This window comes from Chrysemys picta, chromosome 5 (assembly GCF_011386835.1).
Source record: "Chrysemys picta bellii isolate R12L10 chromosome 5, ASM1138683v2, whole genome shotgun sequence".
NCBI classification, from domain to species: domain Eukaryota; kingdom Metazoa; phylum Chordata; order Testudines; family Emydidae; genus Chrysemys; species Chrysemys picta.
Window position 1 is genome coordinate 46,561,558 of NC_088795.1, and position 14,395 is coordinate 46,575,952.

General features: G+C 45.1%; 1 protein-coding gene across 11 annotated transcripts in view; it reads right to left on the minus strand.

Moving 5' to 3' along the window:
* The window catches only part of SCLT1 (sodium channel and clathrin linker 1), a 120,447-nt gene that overhangs the window by 56,051 nt on the left and 50,001 nt on the right, over positions 1-14,395 (minus strand). For all 11 annotated transcript variants that reach the window (XR_006176801.2, XR_010601778.1, XR_010601777.1 and 8 more), the window contains exons 15-16: positions 7,251-7,322; positions 545-619 (exon numbers count right to left, since the gene is read on the minus strand). Coding sequence is in view for 7 of the 11 variants with exons in the window: in XM_005282740.5 (XP_005282797.2) it covers positions 545-619; positions 7,251-7,322 (147 nt within the window). In the remaining 4 variants the exon portion in view is untranslated. The remainder of the gene's footprint in view (positions 1-544; positions 620-7,250; positions 7,323-14,395) is intronic.

Here is a 14,395-nt window from a genome sequence, read left to right on the forward strand (position 1 = left end):
CTGAAGGAATGGGACTTTCATTGCTACTACTGGGATAATAGTCTTATAGATTTTGCAGTTAATTAATTTTTCTGATATTCAGCCTAAAAATCTTCTTTTGTTTAAATTTCCATTATTGCATCTACTTACACCCTTTGGACCATTTTAAACACTTCTTACTCCTATTTGGTTCTTATACCTTTAAAATAGTTGTAAGGAATTTATTACCACAGTTAGACACATATCCTGAACGTAGGTAATATGACTATGCTGAATATATACTGAATAGCGAGTTAGGAGTTCAGAAACATTCTCTAAGAGCCATCTTTTGCAGTTAATCTACTATAACTCAAAAATTTATTAGAAATATAAAATGTATTTTTCAATTTCCTTCACTGGATTTACAATTAAACAAAAAATAAGCAAATACAAAACTAAGCATATGGTATATTCTTTCACCCCATTTTACTCAATAATATTAGAGAAAATAGTGAAATAGAAACTTAAGACAATGTTATAAAATAAAGAAAAGTTAAAGTGTAAAACTGAATATCTGCATTCTTACTTTTTCAAGTTCTTCTTCCACTGCTCGCTTCTCTCTAATGGCCCGTTCAATTTGACTCTGCTTGTCTCCACATTCCTGTAAGAAGTCAAACCATTTTCTAAGGGCATTAAATACATCAAACCAAAAGAATAACAAAAACATGTGTTAAATGAAAGTTAAGGCTGCAAAGGGAAACACTCCAAAGTCAGGAAATACTAAAGCTAAAAAGTTGCTCATGCAAACTTAGTTCTCTTTATTTTTGCACATGCATTATGACGTATGGTTTTTCTTATGCTTTTTTTTCTTGCAGAGCCACCATCTCATTCAGTGTATAGATTAGATATAGGACAGTGAAAGTATTTGGTACTTTTTAAAATCCTCATTAGTCAATGAGTGAATGCTTACCTAATTCACTGCACACCATCCAAACTCCTCTGGTCTCCTAACCTCATTCATTACAAATTCCTCCTTTATTAATGTTCACTGTACATCCTATGCAAATCTTCTCTCAGCTACACTGGTACAAAATCTCATTTACTTTGTACTAACATCCTGATAAGTGCGAACAGAATTTGTCCCCACCCTGACAAAAAAAAAAATAAAAAGTACAGATCCAAAGGAGTCACTTCATTTCTTATTTATTCCTGCTAATTTATTGAGTACTATCTAATCTCTGTCCTGAATGAGGCATGGAGGGATATTTAGGAAAAATAGTATGTAATCCTATCACTAAAGATTACAGTTTTACATATATGTACGGTAGCCTGGTATTGAGATGGGATGCAAAATTTCTCATGTCACTAATACAAGTTCTTTACCCTGGTGGCTACGTAAATATTATTGTTTAAGAAGGGGACTGGCCACACACTAGTAGATACATATAAACTTAAAAGCCAAATAAACATACATATCAAAGCAATGCTACAAGAAATTGACAGAAATAAGAACAATTCTCAGTATTATTATACTCACAAATTCCTGAGAATAGTGGAAAACAAAGATAGAAGAATACAGCCAGTGGAGTACCTCATCACAATCCAGTTTACACCATTTTGTGGAACCTGATGTGCCCAACAACAGGTTGGACACATCTCTTGTAAACCTTTTCCCATTCTTCCCACACAGATCTTAGATTATAGTTGACAATGTTTCTGCCCTTGCCCATGTGTGGTATTCTGGTTAACCATACATGATATTCCAGCTAACCATAATTTAACTTCTGACAGTTAGTATTGCATTTGCTTCAATTAATTTCTTAATAGTTTTGATATATTAGTGTGGTTAGCTCCATGTTTACCTTACTGCAGAAAGTACCTAAAAATCCACTGTTTTAAACCTATTTGAGCAACTGGCAATGTACTCATTCTTTTGTGATTTACTTATTTGTGCCTGGCACATACTGCTAAATTTTATAATCTCAGGGTAAGTAAGTAGGCTAACCTACAGTAACTCCTCACTTAACGTTATAGTTATGTTCCTGAAAAATGCAACTTTAAGTGAAACAATGTTAAACGAATCCAATTGTCCCATAAGATTTAATGTAAATGCAGGGGGTTAGGTTCCAAGGAAATTTTGGGGGGGCAGACAAAAGGCATTATACTGTATATTGTACAGTACTGTACTGTGGTTGGGAAGTGCCCTTGGCTTACCCTACACAGGCACAGCCCACTGCAGGCAAGTACGCTAGGAAGCACCTTTGCTGCAGCAGCAGCAGCTTCCCTGGAGAACAGGCTTGGATTCTGCTGGGAATGCTCCAGGCCCGCCTCTTCCTGTCCCCGCTCCACTCCAGGCCCACCTGTTCCCATCCCCACTCCACCTCCTCTCCAGAGTACACCACATCCCTCCCGCACAAAGTCTTAAGCGCCGCCAAACAGCTGTGTCTCTGCTCCTCCCCCTCCCTCCCAGAAAGTCCTAAGCTGGGAGGAGACAGAGAAGCGGAACTTGTGCAATGCTCCCTTGCAAAGTCGCTGCTCTTCCACAGAATCTTACAAGAAGGCAGCCAAACGGCGTTATAATGGAGCATTGCACAACTTTAAACAAGCATGTTCCCTAATTGAGCAGGGATGTAACATTGAAACAACGTTAAGTGGGACAACGTTAAATGAGTAATTACTGTATTCTAAAAACAGGGCCTCAGCTAGGTCTCATGCTAATTCTTAACCTTCCTACCTACAGAAAGTCTAGTATACTTAATATTTAGTATCTTCTACTTGCATTACTGCTTGGCAGTTAGATTATACATTAGTCAAAAATACACCCGTAATGTATCATTTATAAACAAATCCATAACTGCCCGCCACTAGGATCCCCCTTGCTTGTTGATGTAAAACATGGTGTTGGTGTTGTCCGTTAGAACTGCTACGCACTGGCATTGCAGTTGGGCCTGGAAGGCCTGGCAAGCGAGGCACACCGCCCTCAGCATCTTGACGTTGATATGTAGAGAGAGCTCGTCCTGCGACCACAGGCCCAGTGTCTGGAGGTTCCCCAGATGCACACCCCATCCCAGAGCCAACGCATCCGTAACCACGGACAAGGAAGGTTGAGAGTTGTGGAAGGGGACGCTCCGCACACCACTTCGGAGTTGAGCCACCAGTGGAGGGATGTGGGGACCTGCCCTGGTAATGTGACCACTGAATTCAAGCTGTCGCGCCCTGGGTGGTAGGCCAAGGCGAGCCATGCCTGCAATGGCCTGAGCCGTAGCCTGGCGTGCCGGATCATGTAAGTGCAAGAAGCCATGTGACCGAGGAGACTCAGGCACCCCCTTGCTGTTGAGGTTGGGAATTGCTGGAGGCTTTGAATTATGTCCTTGATGGCTCGGAATCGGGACTCCGGTAGAAGTGCCTCTGCCTAGACCGAGTCTAACACTGCCCCAGTGAATTCCATTCTCTGGGTTGGTTCCAGGGTCAACTTCCCCAAGTTGAGGAGGAGACCCAGCCGCTCGAACATGCATCTGACCAAATGAATTTTGGACCACCGCTGTGCCCTGGTGAAGCCCCTGAGCAGCCAGTCATTGAGGTAGGGTTAATACCTGTACCTGCTGGCGATGGAGGAAAGCAGCCACGACCGACAGGCATTTGGTGAAAACTTGGGGGGTGGGGGGCTGTTGAGGGGCCGAATAGTAGAGCAATAGTGCCTAGGGAGACCATGAGGAACTTCAACTTTACCATGAATTTGTGGAGCCCATGCAGATCTAAGATGGGTCTGAGACCCCCTTTGGCCTTCGGGATTAGGAAGTATCGGGAGTAGAATCCCTTGCACCTTAGTTCCTAAGGAACCTACTCCACCGCTCCCATGGTCAGGAGCACCTGCACCTCCTGGATAAGGAGTTGCTTGTGAGAGGGGTCCCTGAAGAGGGACAGGGAAAGGGGGTGGGGAGGAGGGTAGGAACAGAACTGGAGAGAGAGTATCCCACTTCCACCGTGCTGAGGTCCTAGCGATCCGCGGTTATTTGGGACCAGGCACGGCAGAAGTGGGACAAACTATTCGAAAAGGGCGGGGAAGGATCTGGGAATGAGTCTGGTGCGCCGTCCTTGGGCGTCCCTTCAAAAGGCCTGCTTGGAACCCAACAATGGTTTGGTCAGGCCCTGGCCTTGTCCGGAAGGGGGGCTGGAAGGCTTCCTTCTGCCATTCCTTCCCCTTCTTCTGTAAAAGTCCTGCCTTGGCCGAGGAGGGTAGGAGCTCCGCTGAGGCTGTTGGGGCTTGAAATGCTTCCGTTGGGTTGCCGGGGCATGCATCCCCAAAGATTTCATAGTAGGCCTCGAGTCTTTTAGGCTATGCAACTGAGAGCCAGTCTGCTCCACGAACAGGCCCACCTCATCAAAAAGCAGGTCCTGCATTGTCTGCTGAACCTTGGGCTGTATGTTGGAGGCTTACAACCATGAGATGCACCTCATGGCAATACCCGAGGACATGATGCGTGCTGCCAAGTCTGCAGCGCTCAGTGAGGCCTGTAAAGAGGTCTATGCCACGGCCTTGCCCTCCTCTACTATGGCTCCAAACTCCTCCCTAGACTCAGGTGGCACAAGCTCTTTGAACTTGAGCATTGAGTTCCAGGAGTTGAAGTTATATTGGCTCAGAATTGCCTGCTGCTTGTACTCGTAGAGTACACTTTACGCCCAAACAAGTCCAGGCGCTTGGCTTCCTTGGACTTGGGTGCTGGGGCTTGCTGCCCCTGCCTCTCTCTCTCTCTCTCTCTCTCCTTTACTGCCACAACCACCGATTAACAGGGCTGCAGGTGCATAAAAAGGTAGTCCGACCCCTTTGAGGGCACAAAGTACTTCCTCTCAACACTTTTGGCTCTGGGAGGGATGGAGGCCAGAGTCTGCCAGATGGTCTTGATTTTGGCCTGTATAGTTTTGATGAGGGGCAGAGCCATCCTCGAAGGACCTTCTGGGGCCAAAATGTCAACCACTTGGTCCTCTGACTCCACCACCTCCTCGGCCTGAAGACCCATGTTGTGTGCCACCCTGCGCTGGAGGTCCTGGTGGGTGCAACTGTCTATAGGAGGTGGTCGAGAGATGAAAGTGCCTGCGACAGCCTCGTCTGGGGAGAAGGATGAAGAGGCTAATTGGGGAACAGGGTCGTCCTGCCCCTCAGGAGCCTGATGACTTGCTCCACCAGGCTCAGGAACCGAAGTTGGAGTTGGTTCGGAGTGAGGGGGGCAGCAGCACGGCACCTCCTCAGCACCCCTAGGGCTGGGGCAACTAGCTGAGGTCTCCGGCACCCTCGGTTCAGAGGTGGCCAATCAGGAACCTTTAGACTGGGCACCCTTGGCCTGGTGGTATGCCCACAGGGTCCAGAATGGCCACTGAGCTGCTCCCTGCCACTGCACAAGCCACAGCCCTCCCCCCACCTCAGAGTGTTCATGACTTGACCAGTGCCGACCCCACTCCGAATACCTAGATCCCAAGTCCAAGGACCGGGACCATGAGGGCCAGGGCGGCGCCCAGTGGAGCTGAGCTGGCGAGCGGTGCCACAAGGCTGGGGAGCGGTGCCGCGAGGCTGGGGCTATGCGGGGTCGCCGGGAGGAGTCGGGACTGGTGCCGGGTGCGGGACCTGCTGCGTGAAGGGGACCGACCTGAGGATTGGCATCGCGATCGGGGGCACTGGTGCAATCTGGAGCGGTGCTGGGACTCCATCAGCAGTGCCGACGGCTGGATCATCGCTGGTTTGCCTCGAGATGGTGCCATATGACGTGGTACCGGAGGCTTGGCTTGAATTGTAGGCGACCTTGGCGCTGTCATGGCGATGAGGTCCCTTGTGGCTGCAAAGGTGTCTGGGGCAGATGGCAGCTCCACCTCCTCAATGATGTGGGCCATGAAGTCCAAAGGCACCAGACTTGATTGTCTCCCTTGCGGGGACAAAGTCAATGGTGCTGTCTCCACAGGCTTCAGCGCTGGGTGCTCCTCACAAGGACGCGCCCCATTGGCTGGCTCCAGAGAAGCAGGCCTCTGGGATGGAGAGCAACTCCTCCCTTGCTTCTGGTGCTGCTTCTGCATCGGGGAGTGGGAGCGGTGCTGGGTTGATCCCGTCGGTTTCGGCGCTGGGGAAGGTGGATCTCTACTACAGTCCGTCTGTGGTGCCGCTTCCACCACTGCCACCGGGGTGCTACGCACTGAAGAACTCAGTGCCGGGTCCTGCCGCGCTGATGGAGGCTGAGGTCTAAGTGCCGCCTCCATAAGGAGCTGCTTAAGGCAAAAGTCTCGCTCCTTTTTGGTTCTGGGGTGAAACCCTTTGCAAATCCTGCACCTATTGGTTTGGTGAGTCTCCCCCAGACACTTCAGACAAGTGCAGTGGGGGTCGCCCGTTGGCATGGGCTTGGAGCAGGACTTCCAGGGCTTGAACTGCTGGGACTTGGGCATGAAAGCCCTCCCAAGTAAAAGCGGTCGGGATAGAGGGTAAAACCACCAGCCCAACTGCTACAAACTACTACACCGCTACCTCGCTATAACGTGACCTGATATAACACGAATTCGGATATAACGCGGTAAAGCAGTGCTGCAGGGGGGGCGGGGCTGTGCACTCCGGTGGATCAAAGCAAGTTCAATATAATGCGGTTTCACCTATAACGTGGTAAGATTTTTTGGCTCCCGAGGACAGCGTTATATCGAGGTAGAGGTGTACTAAAATAAAAACTAATCAAAAAGGTATAAGAAACAGAGAGAAAAATAAAGAGCTAGGGAAACGTGGAGAACTTGCTGAGCAAGATGCCACAGTTCCAACGACCATCACTGGTGGTAAGAAGAAACTGAGGAGGCACCAGGTTGGCAGGGTCATCAATGGCTATTAGCCAGGATGGGCAGGAAGGGTGTCCCTTGCCTCTGTTTGCCAGAAGCTGGGATTGGGTGACAGGGCATGGATCACTTGATGATAACCTGTCTGTTCATTCCCTTTGGGGCACCTGCCATTGGCCACTGTCAGTGGACAGGATACTGGGCTTGATGGACCTTTGGTCTGACCCAATATGGCCGTACTTATGTTCTTATCTGAAATGATTCGATTCTTAAAAATGGTTGATTCTTATAAATGGGTATTTTGGTTCATATATGAATGATTTTGTCCCCGTGGTTTTGATCACTATATGCAGCTGATTCTTATATCAGTGATACCTGTAAATAGAGTGCACGGTAATAGATAAATACAAATGGACATGTGTCCATGTAACAAAAAGGTATTAAAAAAAATTTCTGACTAATAAAAGTTATTTTCAACACAGTCCAGAACGTACCATTTGAAGAGCAGAAAGTTCTTCTGTTAATCGAGAAATCTGTATATTGTAATGCTTCCTTGCATTCTCTACCTGCAATTAAAAAAAGATATTTTACTTAATCTGCACAGACTATTTTTCTATCCTATGATGCATGTTTATGGGACTGGAATTGCTGACAGAAATGGACCATTGCTGTACACCAACATATTAAATATGGCCTTTATCCATGGAACACTGATGCTAACTAACCTGTGCCCTAGTATTTCTGAGGAGATCTTTAATAATGAATTGACTCTAGAAAGGAAATTGAGAGATTCCTCAAGAACACAGAATTAGAGTTAAAAAAAACTATACTAAGATAACACAAAAGGGCATTTATCAGTGTTCGGCCCTGAAAATTCTTGAGAGGAGAGAGAAGAAAGATTGATATAGTAGTTAAGATTAATGAGAATTATAAGTTATACAGAAGTTATTAATTAGGTACATTTGATGAAGGGGATGAGGTGGACACTGAGCTGCTATCTGATAATCTTATGAATACTGTATGTGACATATTTATGGAGATAGACTGTATAACTACATGAAGGTTAGTGCAATGTTTGTTATATGCCAGGGGTAGGCAACCTATGGCACGTGTGCCAAAGGCGGCATGAGAGCTGATTTTCAGTGGCACTCACACTGCCCGGGTCCTGGCCACCAGTCTGGGGGGGCTCTGCATTTTAATTTAATTTTAAATGAAGCTTCTTAAACATTTTAAAAACCTTATTTACTTTACATATAACAATACTTTAGTTATATATTATAGACTTATAGAAAGAGACTTTCTAAAAACGTTAAAATCTATTACTGGCACACGAAACCTTAAATTAGAATGAATAAATGAAGACTTGGCACACCACTTCTGAAAGGTTGCCAACCCCCGTTATATGCCTTCACTGGGGACAGTTGGAAGAACAAGCAGGAAGACAACAGAATGACCCCCTCAGATAAGAACATCCTGGCATACACCTGAAAGACAATGGGAAAAGCTATTAGCTTCCAGGATCCTAGATCCTACCACCTACTCAAAGTTACACAACTGTTTTGCCAGTGCTAGAAACTAACAGATCAAAGGGCTATAAACAGATTAAAAAAATAATTTGTTCTCCGACAAGGGAGGCGATCAAAAGGACTCAGTAGCTTTTAAAGGACACTCCCTGAAGCAGAAGGAGAGATCATTGGTTTGTGAGTTAAGGGAAGACTGTGATCCTTACCCCAACAATCCTTCCTCAGCTCTCGTCCACTCACGCCCCTTCTCTACCTATGCTACACTGATGACATCTTCATCACCTTGACCCATGGGAAGGAGACCCTGGAAGAATTCCACCATGATTTCAACAGCTTCCACCCCACCATCAACCTCAGCTTGGACCATTCTACACGGGAGGTCCACTTCCTAGACACCACAGTACAAATAAGTGATGGCCACGTTAACACCACCCTATACCGAAAACTCACCGACCGCTACGCCTACCTTCATGCCTCCAGCTTCCACCCCGGACACACCACACGATCCATCGTCTACAGCCAAGCGCTGAGTTACAACCGCATCTGCTCCAACTCCTCAGACAGAGACCAACACCTACAAGATCTTCACCAAGCATTCTCAAAACTACGATACCCACACAAGGAAATAAAGAAACAAATCAACAGAGCCAGACGTGTACCCAGAAGCCTCCTGCTACAAGACAGGCCCAAAAAAGAAACCAACAGAACTCCACTGGCCATCACCTACAGTCCTCAGCTTAAACTTCTCCAATGCATCATCAGTGATCTCCAACCCATCCTGGACAATGATCCCTCACTTTCACAGACCTTGGGAGGCAGGCCAGTCCTCGCCCACAGACAACCTGCCAACCTTAAGCATATTCTCACCAGCAACCACGCACCGCACCATAACAACTCTAACTCGGGAACCAACCCATGCAACAAACCTCAATGCCAACTCTGCCCACATATCTACACCAGCAACACCATCACAGGACCTAACCAGATCAGCTACAACATCACCGGCTCATTCACCTGCACGTCCACCAATGTTATATATGCCATCATGTGCCAGCAATGCCCCTCTGCTATGTACATTGGCCAAACTGGGCAGTCACTACGCAAGAGGATAAATGGACACAAGTCAGATATCAGGAATGGCAATATACAAAAACCTGTAGGAGAACACTTCAACCTCCCTGGCCACACAATAGCAGATGTAAAGGTAGCCATCTTACAGCAAAAAAATTTCAGGACCAGACTCCAAAGACAAACTGCTGAGCTCCAGTTCATTTGCAAATTTGACACCATCAGATCAGGATTAAACAAAGACTGTGAATGGCTTTCCAACTACAGAAGCAGTTTCTCCTCCCTTGGTGTTCACACCTCAACTGCTAGCAGAGCACCTCACCCTCCCTGATTGAACTAACCTCATTATCTCCATACTGATTTATACTTGCATCTGGAAATTTCCATTACTTGCATCTGAAGAAGTGAGATTCTTACCCACGAAAGCTTATGCTCCCAATACTTCTGTTAGTCTTAAAGGTGCCACAGAACCCTCTGTTGCTTTTTACAGATTCAGACTAACACGGCTACCCCTCTGATACTTACCCCAACAGTCTCTCTGTCTCAGTTCCACCCCAAGCGGGAGCATCTACCCGTTATTTTTTTTTTATTTCCCCCCCTCTCTCCCAGAGTAGGCTTACCCTGTATGGGTAGCTCAAAGCAATGTCAACCTATTAGAGGCCACAATACTGAAGATCCTTGACTATATGCTGCTCCTGAAACATGCGGGACTAGCTGAAGTTTCACTTGGTGGCAACAATGGTGTGTTGCACTTGAGTACATCCATGGTTGCAGTCCTGCAAATCTGTCTGTGGCTGGTGCTTGGCATGTCCCAGTGCTTCATTTCCTTGCTGCAGCCCCATAAGCCTGCATGCAGCCTTAAGTCAGGGAAGGCAGTACTAGTACGTAGCAATCCACTACCAAGGCAGGATGCAGCCCCGAGAGCACAGGGAGAGGTGCCAGGAAGCCTCAGTGGCCCCAGTCCATCCACTCTCTGTGGAAAGCCCCAGCATCTGGGCTGCAGCCCTTCTCCCTGCTGCTGCCCTACCTGCAGCCTTCCCTCCCAGCCCACAGTGCCAAGACTCTGGCAGGGACTTCCCTAATGCCCCAACCCATTATCTCCTGTGCAAGCAGTGGGTACCCAGATGCAAGCAAGTTTGTGGGGCTGCAGCCAAAGAAGGAAGTGCTAGCCCCCAGTATCAAGGCAGGACGCAGCCTGGAGAGTGCAGGAAGAGGTAACATGCAGCTTTAGCACTTCTTTCCCTGGTTGCAACCCCACACATTTGCTAGTGATTAATGCCTTTTTTCAAAAAAGTCGTTAATAAACAGCATGCCTGATGCCAATATCCGAATCCCGTTAACATTAAAGTCAATGGGACAAGATCGGCTCCCAAAATGTTACTACACCGCTACCTCGATATAATGCCACCCGATATAACACAAATTCGGATATAACGCGGTAAAGCAGTGCTCCAGGGTGGGCGGGGCAGCGCACTCCGGTGGATCAAAGCAAGTTCAATATAACGCGGTTTCACCTATAACACGGTAAGATTTTTTGGCTCCTGAGGACAGCATTATATCGAGGTAGAGGTGTATTAGTTTCAGGATTATGATTAACTAGCATCCACTATATTATAAAAACTGATGGTTTACTTTTAGCTGGTTTTGTGAAAAGGTGGAAACTCCAGCTTTCACATCCATGTTTGTGCACGAAGATGAAAAGTGCTTTTTCCACAATGAGATCCTAGGCTACTGAAGTCATTTTAAGACAAATCTGAAGAGCTCTGTGACTCAAAAGCTTGTCACTTGTGCCAAGTGAAGTTGGTCCAATAAAAGATATTACCTCACCCACTTTGTGTCTCTAACACTTCTCAGTGAAAGCCTCATTCTCTTATGCAGAAGAGTATTTGAAAGTAATGGTCTAGCGATGCAAAAACTGAGAAGGCAATTTTAACCACACTTTGCAGCACACCCTGTGCTCTCAAGAGGCAATCAGCAACTCACAGGATCAGGTGCTATATCAGTAAATTAACTACAGCTCTGGGTTGATCTCAGTAAAACAACAGGTGTAATGCAGTGCTAATGAACAGATTTACTGAAGTGAATGTTGCTTTAAGAATCCATGTAAAGGCCCACTCTACATCTGCACAGACAGCAACATTTTAGGACCTCGGGGCATTTGTGAGAATCTTTCCTGAGTCATAAGAGTACACTTATTCTTCTTCTGTGCCATCTAGCCACTTGAAGTTCTGCCAATATACTGTACATCCTTGCAGTAGCGAACTATACTGTTAGAATGCTTGCAAGCAGACTGCGGACATTAAAAGTGTGCCATCAACTGTTTTTGATGCTGTAAAAAACCACTTGGGAAAACTTTTCTATTTTATTACCTTGCATAACATCTCTGCACTATGAAAGATTTCTTTAGAACAATGTTCATGAATCTGAAATGACATAAGTTTTTATCTTAGAACTACCAGCCCTTTCAGCTCTACAACCTCTAACAAAGTAGTAAAAGTATCTGCCAAAAATGATGTAACTAAGGTTCTGTGTATCATTCAAGTAAACCCCAAAAGCTAGGTCTGCAGTTGTACCTGCCAAGTCATCAGGCAACCATCAAATGCAGCTGGGCTACAGCAGAACCACCTGACTTGCTATCGCAGCAAGGTGGCTTGCTTGTTGGCTGCCTGATGACTGGGCAAGCGCAGCACCAGACCTTCATTCCTGACATTTTTTTCATCTTTACTTGAATTATATGCAGACAATTAATTACCTCATTTTTGGCAGATAGTGTTAATACTTTGTCAGAGGTTGTAGAGTTGAAAGGACTAGTAGCTCTAACAAATCTAAGACAGACGTTCATTCCTATTTATTGAATATAAATTCAATTGTCTGGACAATTTTAATCTAGAGATAAACTAAATACTGAAAATAAAAAGATGTTTACTGAACTAAGATGCTGTTTCATGCTTGTCAAATGAATACATTAATTTTTAAGTAAGTATTTTGAACATGATGTCCTCTAAGTTTTAGAAAGTGGAAACTAAATTAAAAGGATGAGTCTATTGTCACTTGCTACACTTAAGATCAGGAGCAGCATCTTGAAGTGGATAAGGATACAGGCAGAATGAAGTGCAATTGACAGTTACGTAGTTTCCATGTCGGTCTATACTACAGTAGAACCTCAGAATTACGAACACCTCAGGAATGGAGGTTGTTCATAGATCTGAAGTGTTTGTAACTCTGAACAAAACGTTATGGTTGTTCTTTAAAAATTTACAACTGAACATTGAGTTAGTACAGCTTTGAAACTTTGCTACGCAGAAGAAAAATGCTCTTTTAACCGTATTAATTTAAATGAAACTTGCACAGAAAATTTCCTTACCTTGTCAAAAAATGTTTACACTTTCCTTTTTTTTTTTTTTTTAAAGTAGTTTAACAATACAGTACTGACTTTTTTCCTCTCTACTGCCTGATTGCAAACTACCAGTTACAAATTAAATGTATGGTTGACCAGTCAGTCCACAATTCTGGTGTAACTCTGAGATTCTACTGTATTTAAAATTTATGACATGCTCCCATGAACGAGGTGTTAAATATTTAAGGCTCTTCTATAGAGAAGAGGGGTCCGTGTTCGTGGATCCAATTACGTGACCTTGGCCTCACAGAATATTGTTCAGTAGGTATTAGTTCTGATGGAACATTGTGATTCAAATGTGAATATGGGACAGACTTTTCCGTTTGGGAAAACACAGACCCCCTCTATTACATGGTATTGGGTCCTGGGACTTCAGGAAGCAATGCACTATTAAATAGATCAGTTACTATTTCATAGAAATGTGTAATTGGTGCAATATGAGTCAAGATAGTTAAATCCCAGGCAGACTGCGAAGAGCTACAAAAGGATCTCTCAAAACTGGGTGACTGGGAAACAAAATGGCAGATGAAATTCAATGTTGATAAATGCAAAGTAATGCACATTGGAAAACATAATCCTAACTATACAGATAAAATGATGGGGTCTAAATTAACTGTTACCACTCAAGAAAGATCGAGTCATTGTGGATAGTTCTCTGAAAACATCCACTCAATGTGCAGCGGCAGTCAAAAAAATGAACATAATGTTGGGAATCATTAAGAAAGAGATAGATAATAAGACAGAAAATATCATATTGCCTCTATATAAATCCATGGTATGCCCACATCTTGAATACTGCATGCAGATGTGGTCGCCCCATCTCAAAAAAAGATAGATTGGAATTGGAAAAGGTTCAGAAAACAGCAACAAAAATGATTAGGGGTATGGAACTATTTCACCAGGAGGGTGGTGAAGTACTGGAATGGGTTACCTAGGGAGGTCATGGAATCTTCATCTTTAGAGGTTTTTAAGGCCTGGCTTGATAAAACCCTGGCTGTGATTATTTATTTGGGGTTGGTCCTGCTTTGAGCTGGGGGTGGGACTAGATGACCTCTTGAGGTCTCTTCCAACCCTAATCTTCAATGATTCTATGAACGGCTGCTGTATGAGGCGAGATCAATAAGACTGGGTCTTTTCAGCTTGGAAAAGAGATGACTAAGGCTGGGGGGGGATATGCTAGAGCTCTATAAAATCATGACTGGTGTGTAGAAAGTAAATAAGGAAGTGTTATTTACTCCTTCTTATAACACAAGAACTAGGGATCACCAAATGAAAATAATAGGCAGCAGGTTTAAAACAAACAAAAGGAAGTATTTCTTCACACAACACAGAGTCAACCTGTGGAACTCTTTTGGCAGAGGATGTTATGAAGGCCAAGACCATAACAGGGTTAAAAAAAGAACTAGATGAATTCATGGAGGATAGGTCCATTAATGGCTATTAGCCAGGATGGGCAGGGATGGGGTCCCTACCCTCTGTTTGCCAGAAGCTGGGAATGGGCAAGAGGTGATGGATCACTTGATTACCTGTTCTGTTCATTCCCTCTGGGGCACCTGGCATTGGCCACTGTCAGAAGACAGGATACTGGGCAAGATGGACCTTTGGTCTGACTCAGTATGGACGTTCTTATGTTTTTAAGACACTGTGACCC